The sequence below is a fragment of the Stigmatopora argus genome, chromosome 22 (assembly GCF_051989625.1).
Source record: "Stigmatopora argus isolate UIUO_Sarg chromosome 22, RoL_Sarg_1.0, whole genome shotgun sequence".
NCBI classification, from domain to species: Eukaryota; Metazoa; Chordata; class Actinopteri; order Syngnathiformes; family Syngnathidae; genus Stigmatopora; species Stigmatopora argus.
This window is the reverse complement of record NC_135408.1, coordinates 6,744,567-6,760,211: the sequence shown is the minus strand read 5'-3', so window position 1 is coordinate 6,760,211 and position 15,645 is coordinate 6,744,567. Positions and strand designations below refer to the sequence as shown.

General features: G+C 40.7%; 1 protein-coding gene across 9 annotated transcripts in view; it reads left to right on the top strand.

Annotated features, from left to right (window-relative positions):
• Positions 1–6,845: 6,845 nt before the first annotated feature.
• dscama (Down syndrome cell adhesion molecule a) overlaps positions 6,846–15,645 on the top strand; it is a 58,172-nt gene continuing 49,372 nt past the window's right edge. For 2 of the 9 annotated variants that reach the window (XM_077592471.1, XM_077592464.1), the window contains exon 1: positions 7,070–8,046. In XM_077592471.1, the coding sequence (XP_077448597.1) occupies positions 8,004–8,046 (43 nt within the window). In that variant the 5' untranslated portion in view covers positions 7,070–8,003. Of the gene's footprint in view, positions 6,991–7,062; positions 8,047–15,645 lie in introns of those variants that run through there. The other 7 variants (XM_077592468.1, XM_077592466.1, XM_077592469.1 and 4 more) reach the window with 7 other exon arrangements.

Sequence of the window (15,645 nt, the reverse complement as noted above, 5' to 3'; positions counted from 1 at the left end):
TGTTTCTTCCCCCTTTTCAGTGTGCATTCTTCGGTAAGTGCCATTTTTACTTATAATCCGTGAAATACGCTGCACAAAAACAGTTAAACAGTCTATAAAATCTCAAGTTCTAAAGACCACTTCACTCATGTGATTGTGTGCATGTTGAGTGTGAACGTTTTAAAACCTGCCTGCGTGTGCATCTGCAAGAAAGCCTTATATGTATGTGTCATTTTGCCCAAAGACTCATCATTGTAACATGGTTGAGTAGCCAATGAGCAAGCAGTCCCTGTTACCGGGCAGCGATGTGTTTATCCCCCTCTGTTCTTTCGTGAGGTCGATGTCACGCGTCAAGTCTCATAGAATCTCAAATCGGCACGAGTCTTTACGACACTCCAGGGTACTGCAATTGTGATGAACATCAGCACTCTCATTGGTTTTGTAGGTCAACCAGTATTAGGAAACGGGTGCGCACCAACCGGAACACATGCGCTGTCCTTGGTGCTGTTGAGGTCAATTAAATGATCATCACAGAGCTTTTAAAAACAGCTGTTTACTCTCCCCCCACTTACATTAGAATCTGATTTACATTTTATTCATGTGAAATGGTAAACTAAATCAGCTAGACACAGGTGCCAACTCAATGACAGGAAAATGCGGTGTATCATTTTTGTGGCCTAAATATATATATATTTTTTATTTTGGCGGAAAATGAAATTTGGCTTGAAAAAGTATTCATACCCTTTGAACCTTGTAACATTTTATCACATCACCACCAAACAGTGTCATGCAATTGTGGGAGTAGAAAGAAAATGACATTACCATATTATTATGTTTAAATAACAACAAGAGCACATGTTATTGAATTACCATTCTACAGTAAATATCCAAAATATGCATTACTCTGTTCAAATGTCTCAATTTTGTTCCAATTTCTTCCCAACTTTGATTGAAATAATTCATTGACATCATGCAGTGGACAACCTGATTGTAGTACAATAAATAATTACTGTTTCATTGCCACTTGTGTCCACAAGGTGGCACTAATCCTCACAGTTTGGTCTTTTGGTCAATTTGTTTAATCTGATTCACCTTCTCAATGTAAAAACAAGACATATGGGTCATTGCCACATTGGAAGATATTTAGGCTTCAAAATCATTGAAAAATGTACCTTCGCTTTTTTATTTTCTGCTATATATTCATCAATTGTTAATAATAAACCGTGAAAGGCTTGAATAGCTCATCTTACAACTGAGATATTAATCAAAAAAGTTCCCAAGCTTACAAAAGAGCCATAAATAAAATTTTAAAAGATCCAGCAACAACAAAAGAAATACAAAGGGCGTGACGAAAGTAAACATTACCATGTAGTGGTAGTATTTTGTATGTAGATTATTTCAAATATTATTGGTTGAATACAATTTCCACCAATTCTTCAATTACCCATATACATAAACACCAATATGCTTTAATATCTGCTTGAGCTTCCTGTATAATTGAAAGTACATTTTCAAATAATTTTCAGGTAGGTGCTCTGAAAAAAAGATGCACCCATTGCCAAAATAATTTGTACAATTAAATATAAGACGATAATAAGCATGAGGCTCACACTTAGACGAATCAGAACATGTATTTGAGTGACAGACAGGGTCTATTTTCGTAATTTAAAAAATGTAAAAATTATGTTATTTGTTGTTTTAAATGTATTCCTGCAAATCTGGCACAATGGTTGATTCTCTATAGTTTGTGAAATTTACAAGACATATTTTTAACAGTTTACAGCACAGGTGTCAAAAAAAAGGCCCAGGGTGTGATTATAATTTGATGCTATTTTGCTGCCCCTTGTGGGATGAGTTGGTCCCACACAACACTTCCCCTCCTGGGCTGTTGAAACAAATGCTCTCTTTCCAGAGTTAAATGTTTGTTTCCCTTGTGTTCTCCTTCGGCTTGTGAGTGTAAAAATTGCTGTTGACAATTTTGTATTTAGGTCAGCGTGGGACCCCCAGGGTCTGACAAACCACTTTCTCCCAGAGTCCCAATGATTGACACATTTTCTTACAGCAAACGAAGTCCCGCTCCTCTGCTTTTGAATTCTTGATGAGTAACATGTTCGAAAATACAACACTAAATGCCGCTGTTGATGCATTTACTGTACATTAGCTTTCTCTCAAGGTATTATTACACATACCATTTGACTACAAATCCCTAAATGAGTTTGCATTCACAATGCAACTCTTGTGTTTTCAGCCTATTCCGTGTTGTGAACTACAAAACATGACATTTGTCTCCTGTGAGTCTTGGGGCTCTTGTTTTTGAACCACGTGACACATTCAGCCGGAATGGCTGGCTACCTGTCTGCTTGATATGCTTCCCCTGCCCGGAGTTCTGGAAGATTTTGCTACTTTATCAAATTTTACTACCACTGTTTTCCTGTAATTGCTCCCATTATAGTGATCTTATATCTAATAAGAGAATCAATCGGCTTGCTTCTGTTTATGGGGAAGCATATTTGGATGGTTGCCATTCACCTAGAAAAATGCTCCCAGTACTTAATGATACATTACAATAGATTGATGATATTCATGTCAATACGGATGTTTCTTTGGATGGGTTTTTAATCGTTGCTTTTCGCCGGAACCATATTTTGATGCTTCCATAAATCGTCTTGAGTGCTCTGATCCCCAGTTTTTGAGAGATTCCTTGACAAAGGGAGCAACAAATTATGGGCGTAACACAAAGTAGCAATTTCTGACTGGTAGCAAAAAATGACAGAACACTGGCATTTAAAAAAATTAGAGAGAGAAGAAGAAAAGACAGAATTACTAGGACACCCTCTAAGAACATAATGCCTGTCTTAGACACTGGGCATCTGTTGGCATTTCCTCATGATACAGTAGGTGGGATGCGGGGTCGGGGGTGACGTGAGAAGTGGGGGGTGGGGCTTCAGTGGCGGATTATGTGGGAGCAAAGAAGGCAGGGGGGGGTGAGAGAGAGAGAGAGAGAGAGAGATGACCTGGATGCTCCATCCATAAAGTGCTTTGCTTCTGTACTGGCCCTCTGCCATGGACAGTAGTATTACACGTCACACCAACTGGGTGATGCTCTCTTCTGTGTGTCATTCTCGTCTCCAGGGTGGTGATTCCATCCTTTAAGTTGCTTTCTAAAATTTCGGCTGGAAAGCATCTCATTGCTGACAATTCTGGTCCGGTTCTTAAAGGAGCACCAGATATTTCAATCAAGTAGATTGGTTAGACTAATTCCTTGAGCTATGGTAGCAAAGGAACAGTAACCAACAAATATGATCACATTCAATCAGGTGAAAAAAATAATAACCACTTCATGTTTGAGTCATGTGGATATGAAAATGACTATTTACAGAAAAAGACTGGCAATTTGGATCGATTCTTTCCCATACATTTGGACATTAGTGGATACATTTTTTAGCTTCTTTGCACTTTCTCACAGTCACTCTTTTAATTGCAGAGCCATGTTTTGCACAAGGTGACTTCTATCTCTTGACAGGCTTTCTGTAAAGCACACACTTAAGATTCTGCGGGGCAAAGTTCCAGCACCGAGGCCAGATGGGAGGCTGGGTTGCTACCTGCCACCAGGTGCCAGGACCCTGACACTCCACTCTTGCCATCTGTGCCGCCCTGCCCCTAGCTGTCCACAGTTCAAGAGCGGGTGGGGCATTCCTGCCTGTTTTGTGACAAGTGACAGCCGAGCTGCGCAGATGTTGCTCGAGTGCTAAAATGGCCACGGCGAGGCTAACATCTGTGCTTCCCCGTAGGAACAACAACACTAGGACTGGGCTGCCGTGATATTATGTCAAGCTCAGCGACAGACGGCGCCTAATGTTCCGTGTGGAATCCTCTTGTAAATTCCTTAGAAGACAAAAAAATCCATAAAGCATTATGCTTTCTCAATTCCAAAAATATGTTTTGCAGATTAAACCCAGATTACAATACGGTAAACAAGACAGATTTATAGATTTAAGTAGATCAGGGCTTGTGATAGTGCAAATATGGTTCAGAGGTTAAACACCATATAATCCACACATCATTAAGTGGAAACAGAATTGTTTGTTTTAGTCAAATATGGTATTAATGTGGATAAGAATACAATGCTGTTTTCATGTTTGTGCTCTCCCTGTAGGTTGTGACTGGTGATTTTTCTGTCGTCTGGTGATTTTTCTGTCGTCTGGTGCTCCCCCGCCCCATTCCTATCCATGCGTAATGTAATGTGTGTCAAGTGTTGCCCAATCTTCTGGTCATGCTGCATTATTCGCAATCACTTCCTCAGAATTTTGCATGTGGGGGAAAAAGGTGGGAAATGCTAAGGGAAAAAAAATGGGAAAAGGAATGTGACAGGACTTCATGCATTTTTATGACGGCACAGATAAGGTCACTCATGTGCTGTGGTTACTAAGCAACACTGTCACCCATGTTGGACAGTCGGAAACCAAAGGAGTCAAACTCAAAGATCTTTACAGTTAACCCGCCTGTAGTATTTGCTACTTCCATTCTAAGGAAATGAAAAAAGGTAGCAAGGAGTTGACATAAGAACTGAAATCTGACATTGTTTTAAATGTATATTTTTTAATATATTGTAGTGTCATTTATTGTGGCAAATTTTGTTCACTTTTTAGAAGAGGTTTTCAAACCAGTTTTTATTGGCCAAATGCCATTTTTCATCATTAAAAAACAAGTTTTATTTCAAAATTGCGTTGCATCAAATATTTATCTTCAAATAATGCTTCATATGGCACTCTAAAAAAGTACCATGGACCAAAAACAATAGTTTGAGACTCTTCCAATGGCTTTATAGTCAATGGAAATTGCAAAAACGAGCATATCACTTAGTATTCACCTTTTAGAGACAAATAATTGCTCCCTAAGGAAAGCGTTTTGGTCTATTTCTTCACATTGTGGAGACATGTCATCTCATTAAACTTGAATAGAAATGTGGTTCCACTTTCACCTTCTAAATTTACGGTCAGGGAAAAGCAATCAACGGTGGTCTAATAAAACCAGGGTGTACAGTATGATGGCCATTTATCCAGCTCTACCTCGTAATGTTGCTCGAATGATTAAGATTCCCCATTCGTATCGCGGCATTCCCTTATTTCTTGGGCTTTTGTCGTAAGCGGTCATTTTAAAACGTGAGATTTATGTTCATTAGGTTGTTTGAATATAATCAAATGACTTGCAAGTCATTTGTTACCAAAAGCCATAAAGCTATCCCTAGTTGAATGAATGAATTAGAATGTTGCAGTGCCGTTAAGATTTTATAATCTCCCTAATGGCTTCTTGTTAAGATCATATACAGTGCAGTATATAAGACACTAAATGATCTATTTTCATCTGCCTGACACATTTAGGGAAACATTATGATGTTGATCTCAAATAAAGGATCTTTAAAGGGCATTTCCAATTTATTCAGTTGGGGCCACTCCCACGTTGGTAGATCATGAGTGTGTGAGTTGGGTGAGAAAGTCACACAGAAAATGATGTAATTAAATGATCTAATATTTGCCAGATGCATTATTTGGCCTTTACTGACCATTGTGGTCATACGCTTTTAGGTTATATTACTGAAACAATGCTGTGTAGGACACCACAAACACACGAGTATCCAGTAAATGCATGTGCAGTGGTCCCCTAGCCTACTGCTCTTAGTTGACTGTGATAGGCTCCAGCACCCCCACGACCCATGTGAGGATGAGCAGAAGTGGAAATGAATGTTCTGTTGGCGCCAAAGCTGTGTGATGGCGGTCCCTACTGCTCACGATTAGCACTGCTTGAAGACACACCCTGCCCTGTCCTATCCTCATCTTTCCTGTCCTCCTATTTGCTGTCCTATTCGTTTGATAGTACCATTCTCAAAAGATGTCCCTTTTGTTAAATCAGTATGTATTTGTTAGTGTAAACTGAATCCCCTGGCGTTGATGTAAAAAGGTACATTTTCCCGGTTTTATGATCTTTTAATTTATCATATGCAGAAGTAAGAAGATTGTCTTTGACATTTTGACCTAGTTATTTGAATATTGACCTCAAGATTCAGTACATCTGTGACAATAATAATGATGGCGTTATCCTTACTATTCGGCGTATTTTCAATGGAGTCGCATGTATTACGCCCTTACATTACTGTATTAAAATCGGGGCTTAATGTTAGTGCAGCTGTTGTAGCAAAAAAAGCAAACCTCAAATGAATTGACAAGATGTTTTTTTCTTATTATGTTCACAGCAAACTCCCTAAACACTATTTTAGTTATTTGTTCTATCATAAATCAGTTATTTTTTACTGTATATTGCAGTTTGAATAACAGCAGGGCTTAAGGCGGTTATTAGCTGTGATTTGGTCAAAACCTTACAACATGTCACGGTGTTAAAGCAAGGATTAGATCAATAAGGATTGAGCTGCGTATGACTATAAAGATAATGATTTTAATCCAATCTTTGAACCCAAACTGTTTGGCGGAACAAACTAAGAGAAGCCATATGGCGTCTTGGAAAACAAGACAACAAAAGGATGACTGCTTAACACGACTCCCCTTGATATGGCTCGTTTAAATTGGCTGCCATTGACGTCAATAGACGTCCAATCCGTTCCTCTATATCGAAAGGAATTGGACGCCCAGCGCCGTTCTTTTCAATGAAATTTGAGCATTCTCAGCCAGTTGATACGAATTGGACTTCTAAACCCAGCGTGGGAACTTGGATTTTTTTCTTTTAAAAGGCAGATCTGCTACAGGCCAATTAAGGCAATTTATTAAGACAAAATGTTTGAGGAGTTAGGTTGTCAGATTATTAGGATTGGTGGATTGGTGTGTTTTCCTTGTGTGTCCTGTTTGCATGATCTTAGATGAGTGTCACCTGATTTGTCCTTTCTGGCTTTCCATCCCTTGTGTGACACAGGTGTTTGTAATTGGCATCAACCCGTCTGTGTATTCAAACCCAAATGTTTGTGCATGTCTATTGCTTCGTGTTGTCCTGTTCCTGGTTTGGGTGAGTAATGTTTTGCCTCTTCGTTCGCTGTGGGTCTCGCCTGTTTAGTTTTTATTTTGTTAACTTTGTCGACGTTGAGGCAAAAGACAATGAGGGCGTTTAAACGCGAACACAGAGGTTCGCCCTCCCTCCCTCCATTCACCCACATGCATGCACCTTTAAGGCAATGGGAGAGGGAGGACGCCGCAGCGGAGAGGAAGGCGAGGGTTTATCCCACACTTGCGCAAGGCAGGGCAGGTTGGAGTGCGCACGGAGCAGTGTGCGCAGTTTGTGTGTGCGGCTTTCCTTGGAAGAAAGATGCGTGTTCTTGTTACTCGCCCGACGGAGAGAGGTGGAGAAGAGAACATGAGTTGCCAACGCAGCTAACGATCGTCCGTGTGCGCGCTTTTACGCAAATTCAGATCGCCCCGCTCACGCACGCACGCACGCACTTTGCTCGCATCCCTATTTTCTACACAACACATTTGTTCTTTTGAATAGGATTTGCTTCTTCTTTTTTTCTTTTCTTTTTTGGTTGGAGTCTGTTTTGTTTTTAATTCCTGTATTTTTGGGGGGATTGTGCGCCTCCATCTTTTAGAGTCAGCGCCTCTCACCTGGAGCCGGGCCCCCCCTTATGTTCAACGGCAGGCAGGGGTCCGACACGGGGGGACGGCTGCGCTGCTGAAGACCCTCGCACGGTCCACCAAGTGAGGAGACGAAATACTTGTGGATCATCTTCTCGACTGCCTCTTTTTTTTTTTTTTTTGCAACACCAGCAGACAATCGGCTGCGGGGAGAAGCTCCAAAACCTCCTCCTCTTTTCCTTCATCTTCTTGCCTGGATGCTGTGAGCGAGGACAAGCGAGAGAGAGAGAGAGAGAAAAAAAAAAGACGGTGCGCCGTCGAAAAGAGATCCACGCTTAATTCTTTCATCGCAAATGACTTGTTGAACAAGCAAAACGACGTCCAAAAGGAGGAAGAGTGCGGAGAGAGACGCAGAAAAAGCCTAAGCTTGGATATTGAAAGGAGCGGGGCATGTGGATATTGGCTCTTATCTTTTCCCAGTGCATCTTGAATGGTATGTACTTATGTATTTTCTTCTTTTTTTTTCCAATGGCATGCTTTAACTTTAAGTTTATACTAGCATATTACAAGGTATAAATAATCCAATTCTTTCCAAATAGTCACTGGGAGGTGGGGGGGCTGTTGCTATGTTCAGTCTTGGGCAGTGGGCCGTTTAGGGGGTGTTCATTTACGTTCACCTTCAAGTGTAAAAACGTTTAGGAATTTGTCCTATTTGGGCTGTTTTCAATCGGATTCATGAAGAATCTGGACCAGCAAAATAAAGGGGGCTTCTTTGGGCAACAATGGGCGCAGCATGCATTGAAGCGGAGGATCTACATATTGATGTGTATATTGATTCGACCCCCCACCCTTGAATGACATTTTAGTAAAATTTTACGCCTTGAAGAATTTCTTTTCAGGATTTCCTTTCTCTTTTCTCTTCATCTTCAAAGTCAGCCTTCATTCTATTGCAGTCCAACACCACTAGGCCTCAATCTGTTATTCTAAATAGGGACTAAATCAAACATTAATTACACTTTGTTACAAATCAAAACAAACAACTTGTTTTAAATAGCATGCTTTGCTTCAATGCCAGCATTTTATCAGAGATCAAAATTTTATCTTGAACTTGAAAAAGGATTTCAACATGACTAATTTCATGCATAATTTCAAAAAGAAGTTTACCTTGCAGAAAACCCTCAAATGTATCGCATTGTAAAATGCACATTAGGTTATAAATGTGAGGAATCATTTGATTAAGGAGAGAAACTAACGTGCACATATTTGGCCTTTTTGTTTGGTTGTCTTTGAGTAAAAGGATTATACGGTAGCTAGTTTTTTTTTCCTCGTGCACTGCACCCGCCATATTAGAAGCACAAGCATGGAGGCATTTGGGTTTGGGGGGAGACAAGCCCTTTTTACCCCTGTTTTAATGCATATAGTGCCAAAATGAAATTGGACTTTTTTAAATCAAAAATCAGTTACTTCAATCATGTAGGATTGATAAGCAGCAATTGTGGTTTTGGGTGTCTGAGGGCAAATGATTTTTTTTTGATGGCGAAGCCACCGAGGGTGTGTGAAGAAGGGGGGCAATGAGGAGGACTAGGGGCTTTAGGGTAGGGAACGCAATGAAAGCACGTTGGGGGGAGAGGTAATTGTCCTTAAAAGAAAATTGGGACTCTTAAAATGTGTTTTGGCGGCGGTGTGGAGTCGAATTCAAGGTGAAGCACGTTCCATTAAAGCAAAATTGTAAGCGCTTGTTATTCTTCGGGGAGACGCGAGTAAATACTGTGTTGCACCAAAGACCCGATTCTAGCAAGCGAAGCATTTTCGACACCGACACCGATGACCATTTCCAGTTTGACACATGTACTGCGCTAAGATCTCTGTTTGCTGAGTGTGATGTATTGCTTAGCTTGCGATTGGCTTTTTTTTTTCTTCAATCGTCGGTCCAGGCGTAAGCGTTGCAAAATGGCTGCTGCTCGAGACATCTACATGGAAACTTTGAATGGCAGCAGCAGCGCTTGGAAAAAGAGGCTGCGACATTCGCAATGTAAAACTGTTCGTGACCGTATTTGTCTCGGATTCATTGATTCAGACTGATTAGATCGTATGTAGGCAATGTTGAACGAAATGACAGTTTATTTTTTGGGCATTTTTTTAAGATTAGCTTAGCAGGTCGGATAAAAGGGCCGTCTGTCGTTGTTGATATATGACATAAAAAGATCGGGTTTAATGTGCAGCTTCCAGGAGAAGTAATCTCCGTAATGCTCATGTTAGGATGTCCTCTCCTGTTTTTTTTTTTTTTTGGACAAAGAGAAATACAGGCTTTTAAGGCAGAACCCTCGTGCAGGATGCTGAGGTTGTCTCTATGGAGACCTGCTTTAATGAGTGCTGCTGCAGTGTGGGTTTTGGGCTCCCTGAATACCGCACTGTGTGCAGGTGACCCTGGAAATGCTTCTTTTATAGAAATGAGAGTGGCCTTTTATTTTGTTTGAAGATTTTTCTTACTGGCATTTGCAATGTCTTTTTTTAGCAGAAATATACATCATGCATTGGCAGTTCCAGCCCACCTATTTACATCTCAGCGTTGAAGTGGTCATTTATGAATATTGCCCACTGTGCAAACTCCATTTTGCTCCCAATTGCTCGTTTGAGGCCACATTTGCCAGTGATGAAATATTCACTGTCGCTGAGCGTAAACATACTGCATGTTATAAGGAGTTTTGTTTAATGGTGCTTGATGCTTCCGGCTGCTCTTGAAACTATAGGCCAATCAAGAGTTTTTAAAAATAAATCTCCACTCAAGAAGTGAAATTATGTATATGGCATAGTGTTGTTTTTGCTGAGCCTCTGGGTGAAATATGATAAATGTTCAATGAGGCACTAATAAACTGGGCAAAGACAGAAAAGATGCTCTGTTTAAGATCAACTAATAGTGCTTTAAATCTACAAATGTATTTTTAAACATCTGACATGCATGTATGCACACATAGTAGTGAGCATGCATGCTTTATATATAAATACTAATTAGAGATTATTAAAGACGTGGTTCAAATTTGTTGAAGTTGCCGCAAACTAACAAGTCACTTGCCAAGAGATCGAATGAGGCTCAAATACTACCCCCCAAAAAATCATTATATTTTACCAAGAAATAGAATTTAACAGGTCCAAGGTTGACACCATGGCACAGTTTTAACCCAATTCTAATCAGACAAAACAAGCCTCTGTCGCAGAGGTCGCATTAGGGCCAGTAGGAAAGGAGGTCTGTATGGTGCGGGGTCTTCTGGTGTACTCTGTCACTTCACATAGCGTTAGGACCAAGTGACGCAGTCACAGCAACAAGCCAGCTCCTCAGTTGCCCATTAACATCAACAGACCAGTCAATGCAATGTAGGCCACTAGGAAAGGAATGTGTTTTCAAAATGTCCTGACTTACCACTAAGGCTGTGTTTTGCAATTCTATAAATAACTATTTAGTTGATGAGAGTGACTTTGGACACGATTATGTTGATAATTTGACATGACATGTATTATAGATTTCTTTAACTGTATTACCAAACAACCCGATTGAAAGAATGAAGTTCACCCTCTATGACAGATTTCCATTAGTTTGGGAAGTATCTGATCGATTTTTGGGGGGAAATTGTCACCATGGTCCTGCAATTCCTCAAATGAAGCCAGTCGCGAGAGGTTCATTTTACTCACTTTGAAGCGAGGAATATGCTTAGCATTTCCTACTGACTAATCAAAGTCTAAATTTTCATCAGCTCTCAGGGAGGAAAGCGGAGCAAATTTACATCGCTCAGCAACAATCAATATTTAACATTTGGATGAAGAACATATCCTTGTGCTTCCCAAAGCCAAGTCGACTCCATCTATATCACTTCAAATCCCCTAATAATCAACAAATGCAAAACTTTACATAATAAAATGTTAAATAATAAAATGTAAACAAGCAATAATGACCAGGCAAACGTACATGCGTATGAGAAATGAAAACCAATGATGACATCCCCAAAAATGGATAAATAATCCGGGGAATAAAAAATACGAAAGCTTGCAAAGGGACCGCAGATGGTAGTCGGAACTAATTTCCCTAATGGTTTGGCCATGAAAAGCAAATGTTTTTTTTAAATGAGTCCCTCACTGAAAAGCATCAGGCATATGAAGTCATTATGTGTCAACAGGTACCATTTACAAGACAATTGGCGGTGTTGCCCATTAACCGCTAATTAACCCAGTCATTAAGAACGGTCCAAATGAAACACGTACATGATACACAGCCAATCTTTACAATACAGGACCACACCTGAATGACGAGTACTCGCATTAAGTCATACTGTTTCTCGTTTTGCTTACTTTTTTAACTCTCCCTTTTTCCCCTCCATCTCCAATTCATTTTTTTTTCCTTATAACATACCTGTAAACCTCTGCCGATAACTGCCCTTATAAATGATTATGATTCCCCTTACAACACCCCCCAAAAACCTTACAAACACCGTACGAGTCGTACGGTGTTTGTAAGTTTTTTGGGGGGGTTTGTAAGGGGAATCATAATCATTTATAAGGGCAGTTATCGGCAGAGGTTGACAGGTATGTTATAAGCATAAAAATGCGACTTTTATGAATGGAAGGAATCTGTGACATAACATGTAGGCGCCCATTGGGTTGCTTTTGAGAATTTGGCATTGATTTCAATGGAAGTTTGAGTTTACGAATAAAGAGCCTGTCACTTTAGACTTTACATTGAAACAAAAGTACTTTGCTTGAGATTTTTTTAGGTAAAATTTGAACACCTTTGCCATCATCTATAGGCATTTTTGTATGTGTACGCTTGGGCTTTTTCTTGGCTATGGAGATGAGAGTAGACTCAAGCATATGCTAATGGCTGCACATTGAACTGTTAAAGGTTTCATTTAACCCCAACTGCAATGCTTAAGGAGATGATGATGTGTAGTGAGGCAGAAAGAGGAGGAAGAGCGCGGGGAAAACGCTCATATGGAGTCAGCTTGTGTTATGCTTACAGATTCATATCAATTCATTCTGGTTCACCATGCAGAAACAACCATTTTTTAGGCACTTAAGGCTGGCCAATATTTATTGTTTGTCTAAACAACTGGAAATGAGCTCGCGGTTCTTTAGACGAGGAGCTTCCTTGCTACATTTGGTGTGTTGGTCAGTTGGTGAATGATCTCAATCAAAACTGAATTTATATTAAAATTTACAACAAAAATATTATTAATTTTACCCACGTGTTAACCTCAGACCAAAACGGAATTTGCTTTCGGATGTCTGATGTTGAAATACGTATTCCAAAGGCGTAATTATATCAGGCTGATTAGCATTTAGAACACCGGTGTCCAAAATAGGGTCCATGGGGCCCAGGTGGGCCACTGGCAAGTTTTTATTGGCCTGCAGCAAATGATAAAAACATTGTTGAATATGGCCTCCAAAAGATTCTTAAATATACACGTTTCTCAGCTCTAACACTAGATAAAGGTACCAACTTAAAATCTGCATTATTATTTCCAATCAATGTAAAAAACTGTAGAATTCCAGTATTTTGTTTGAACTCAATAAATGTATAGCATATTTAAAAATATATAATAATCCAGTCTGATAAAAGGCTATCTTGGTTGGAATGTTTTTCCCCAATGAAGATCGTCTATTAAAAAAAAAAGATACAAGTGAAAGGATTTCAAATTATCCCTCGCATTCTTTGATTTTTCTCAAAGCGGACCTCAGAGAAAAGGGTTTGGACACCCCTAATTGAGAATGTGGTTTGGCTTTATGGCCTGAAAAACGTGTCACATTTTCAACCATTCTGGCAAATGTTGCGTTTAAGTGTTGTTAGCCCCCAGCGCCATTCCGCTTCAGTCCCCGCTCTATCAGGCTGGGCCCAGAAGTGATTATGCTAATTACTGTTTGATCAGATGATTAAATTATAATTTGATTAATCCAGGGCACTAAGCGCTCTGAATACGTTGATGTGTGTTTTGCCTGTCGCTGTTTGCTCAACCTCCAACAGGCTGTCTTAGTTAGACACACTGTCCAGAGGCAGAACAGGAAACAAATACTATATACAACCTCGTACTAGAAAGCAACATGAAGACGTGAATGAAAGTGTATTTTTTTCTTCCTGATGAAAGTAAAGTTGTTAAACAAAAAGATGACGTAGATTTACCCTCGCTCTGATGCGCGCTAGTGTATTGTTTGTCGTTGCTTGTTGCTCTTGTTCTCAATCGACTGTTTTTCCATCAGAGTAATTTGTAGTAGTGCTGCAGACACAGCGGTTGTAAAAGCCCAAAATTGATTTTGTTTTGTGGCCACCGCCAATCTGCAACGACATAAATCTTAAATCACGCATGATTTAATTCGCACTATTTCATTTCATACCACTTGTATTGCTTTCGTAGATTTTCTGTACATATTGTATTTCTTCCTAACAGTCTAAATTTGTATTTTAATCTGGATAGAGCACAGTTGAGCCTTTTCAAAGTGTGTCAACATTCAACTACTGAATGTCCTAAAGATGCAATAGCCCCACCTTTGAGGCAAGTGGAGGAAAGACCCGCACATTGGAAGCAGCGTCTAGTCATCTGACCCACAATCCCTTTTAACCACAGGACTTTAATTTGACCCCTGATGTCAACTTATTTTAGCTCTTCATGTCTGTCACATGTGCAAGTAGCTGTTTTCCTAACAAATGTGTCCGTGAAGTACAGTCCGAATGCAAGAGCATCAATTACAGAGGTAAACAGGGTCGATATGGAATCAATTTACCAGCTGCCAAGTTGCTAACTGTAGTGTGCTCCTTATTGCACAGACTCCTATGTAGTGGCACAACTTTAAGATGATCTCTAAGCTGTCAGCCGTTTTCTTCCAACTAATCTTATTCATCCCTTCCTGCTGGGTTTAATGTCCCTGCTTTAAGATCCACCACATCCCTAATCGTCCTCTTTCTCCATAGCCAGAAAAAGAGGACCGCTGCCACTTGTCCGGCAGCACCAACAAGGTCATACATGGGGGCACGGGTTGACTTGCCAATATGTTTTGCAAAAAAATCTAAATTTAGAATTGGCCCTTTTGAGTATTCATTTCTCCCATCGAAGATTCGCTATTGCTGTCACTCATGCAGCTTACGCTTTAATGCCGACTTGGGTAAAATATTGTTTTTTCCCATGCGCCCATCGTCAACGTGGCATCAGCCCCCGTCTTATCTAATCAGTCACCTTTTATCTTCTTCAATCTTCAGTCATTTCATTTCTCTCTAACCACCTCTGTCTGAGTTGATTTGCGGCATTTGTCCCCTTCCACCTTGGTGATAAAAGTCATTAGAGTCCCCAATACGTGGATACGTGGGAACTCTCTCGTCTCTTGTCGGTGCCCGTGTAGATGAACATTCAAATGCATCAACCGGCCCACTTGGCGGCGACTGTCGCCTTGCCCTCTGGAGAGTTGGCGTAAGAGGAGCCTATCATTGCTTTTACATGGATGGGATCTGCATGACACTGAGCGCGGCGCTCGAGCATTATTCATGAGGGCAAATTGGGAGCCGATGATTTGGGACTGAGTGCTCCCTGTTCTGTGATCTGTACATCTCAGACCGCCGCATTTTGCTTTGCTAGATATTCAGTAAGGCCTTAGGGCAGGAGCGGCGGGGGTGACGCTTGTGAGTCTCGGGGCCGTCCGAGGGGGAGGGACGGGGCTCCGTTTGGATGCTTACTCACTGTCATCAAGAGGCAGTCCTGTCCTCCACCCGATCCGCCACCCCTCCTATTTTTCATACCCCAGCCCCCATTCTGCCCTCCCCAGACAGTATCTGCTGTAATTACCTGCATTGCCTGCCACGAGCTGTCAGTATGGCTCAGTGCTTGTTTCCTACAGTGAAGTAGCCCTAATGTCTTGATGCTCTGGTGTCTACTGCAGCGCCATACAGCAAAAAGACCCCAATAATACACAAGAGCCGCTTTTAGGTGGGACGGAGGTGGCTGCATTGATCAGACAGATCCCTAAATGAACTGCCTGTACTATTTGCAAGTGGGTACTGATGGGGGATTAACTGAGCAGGTTTGTTTGGGGGGGAATAATCTAGAGCTTTATGGGGGTG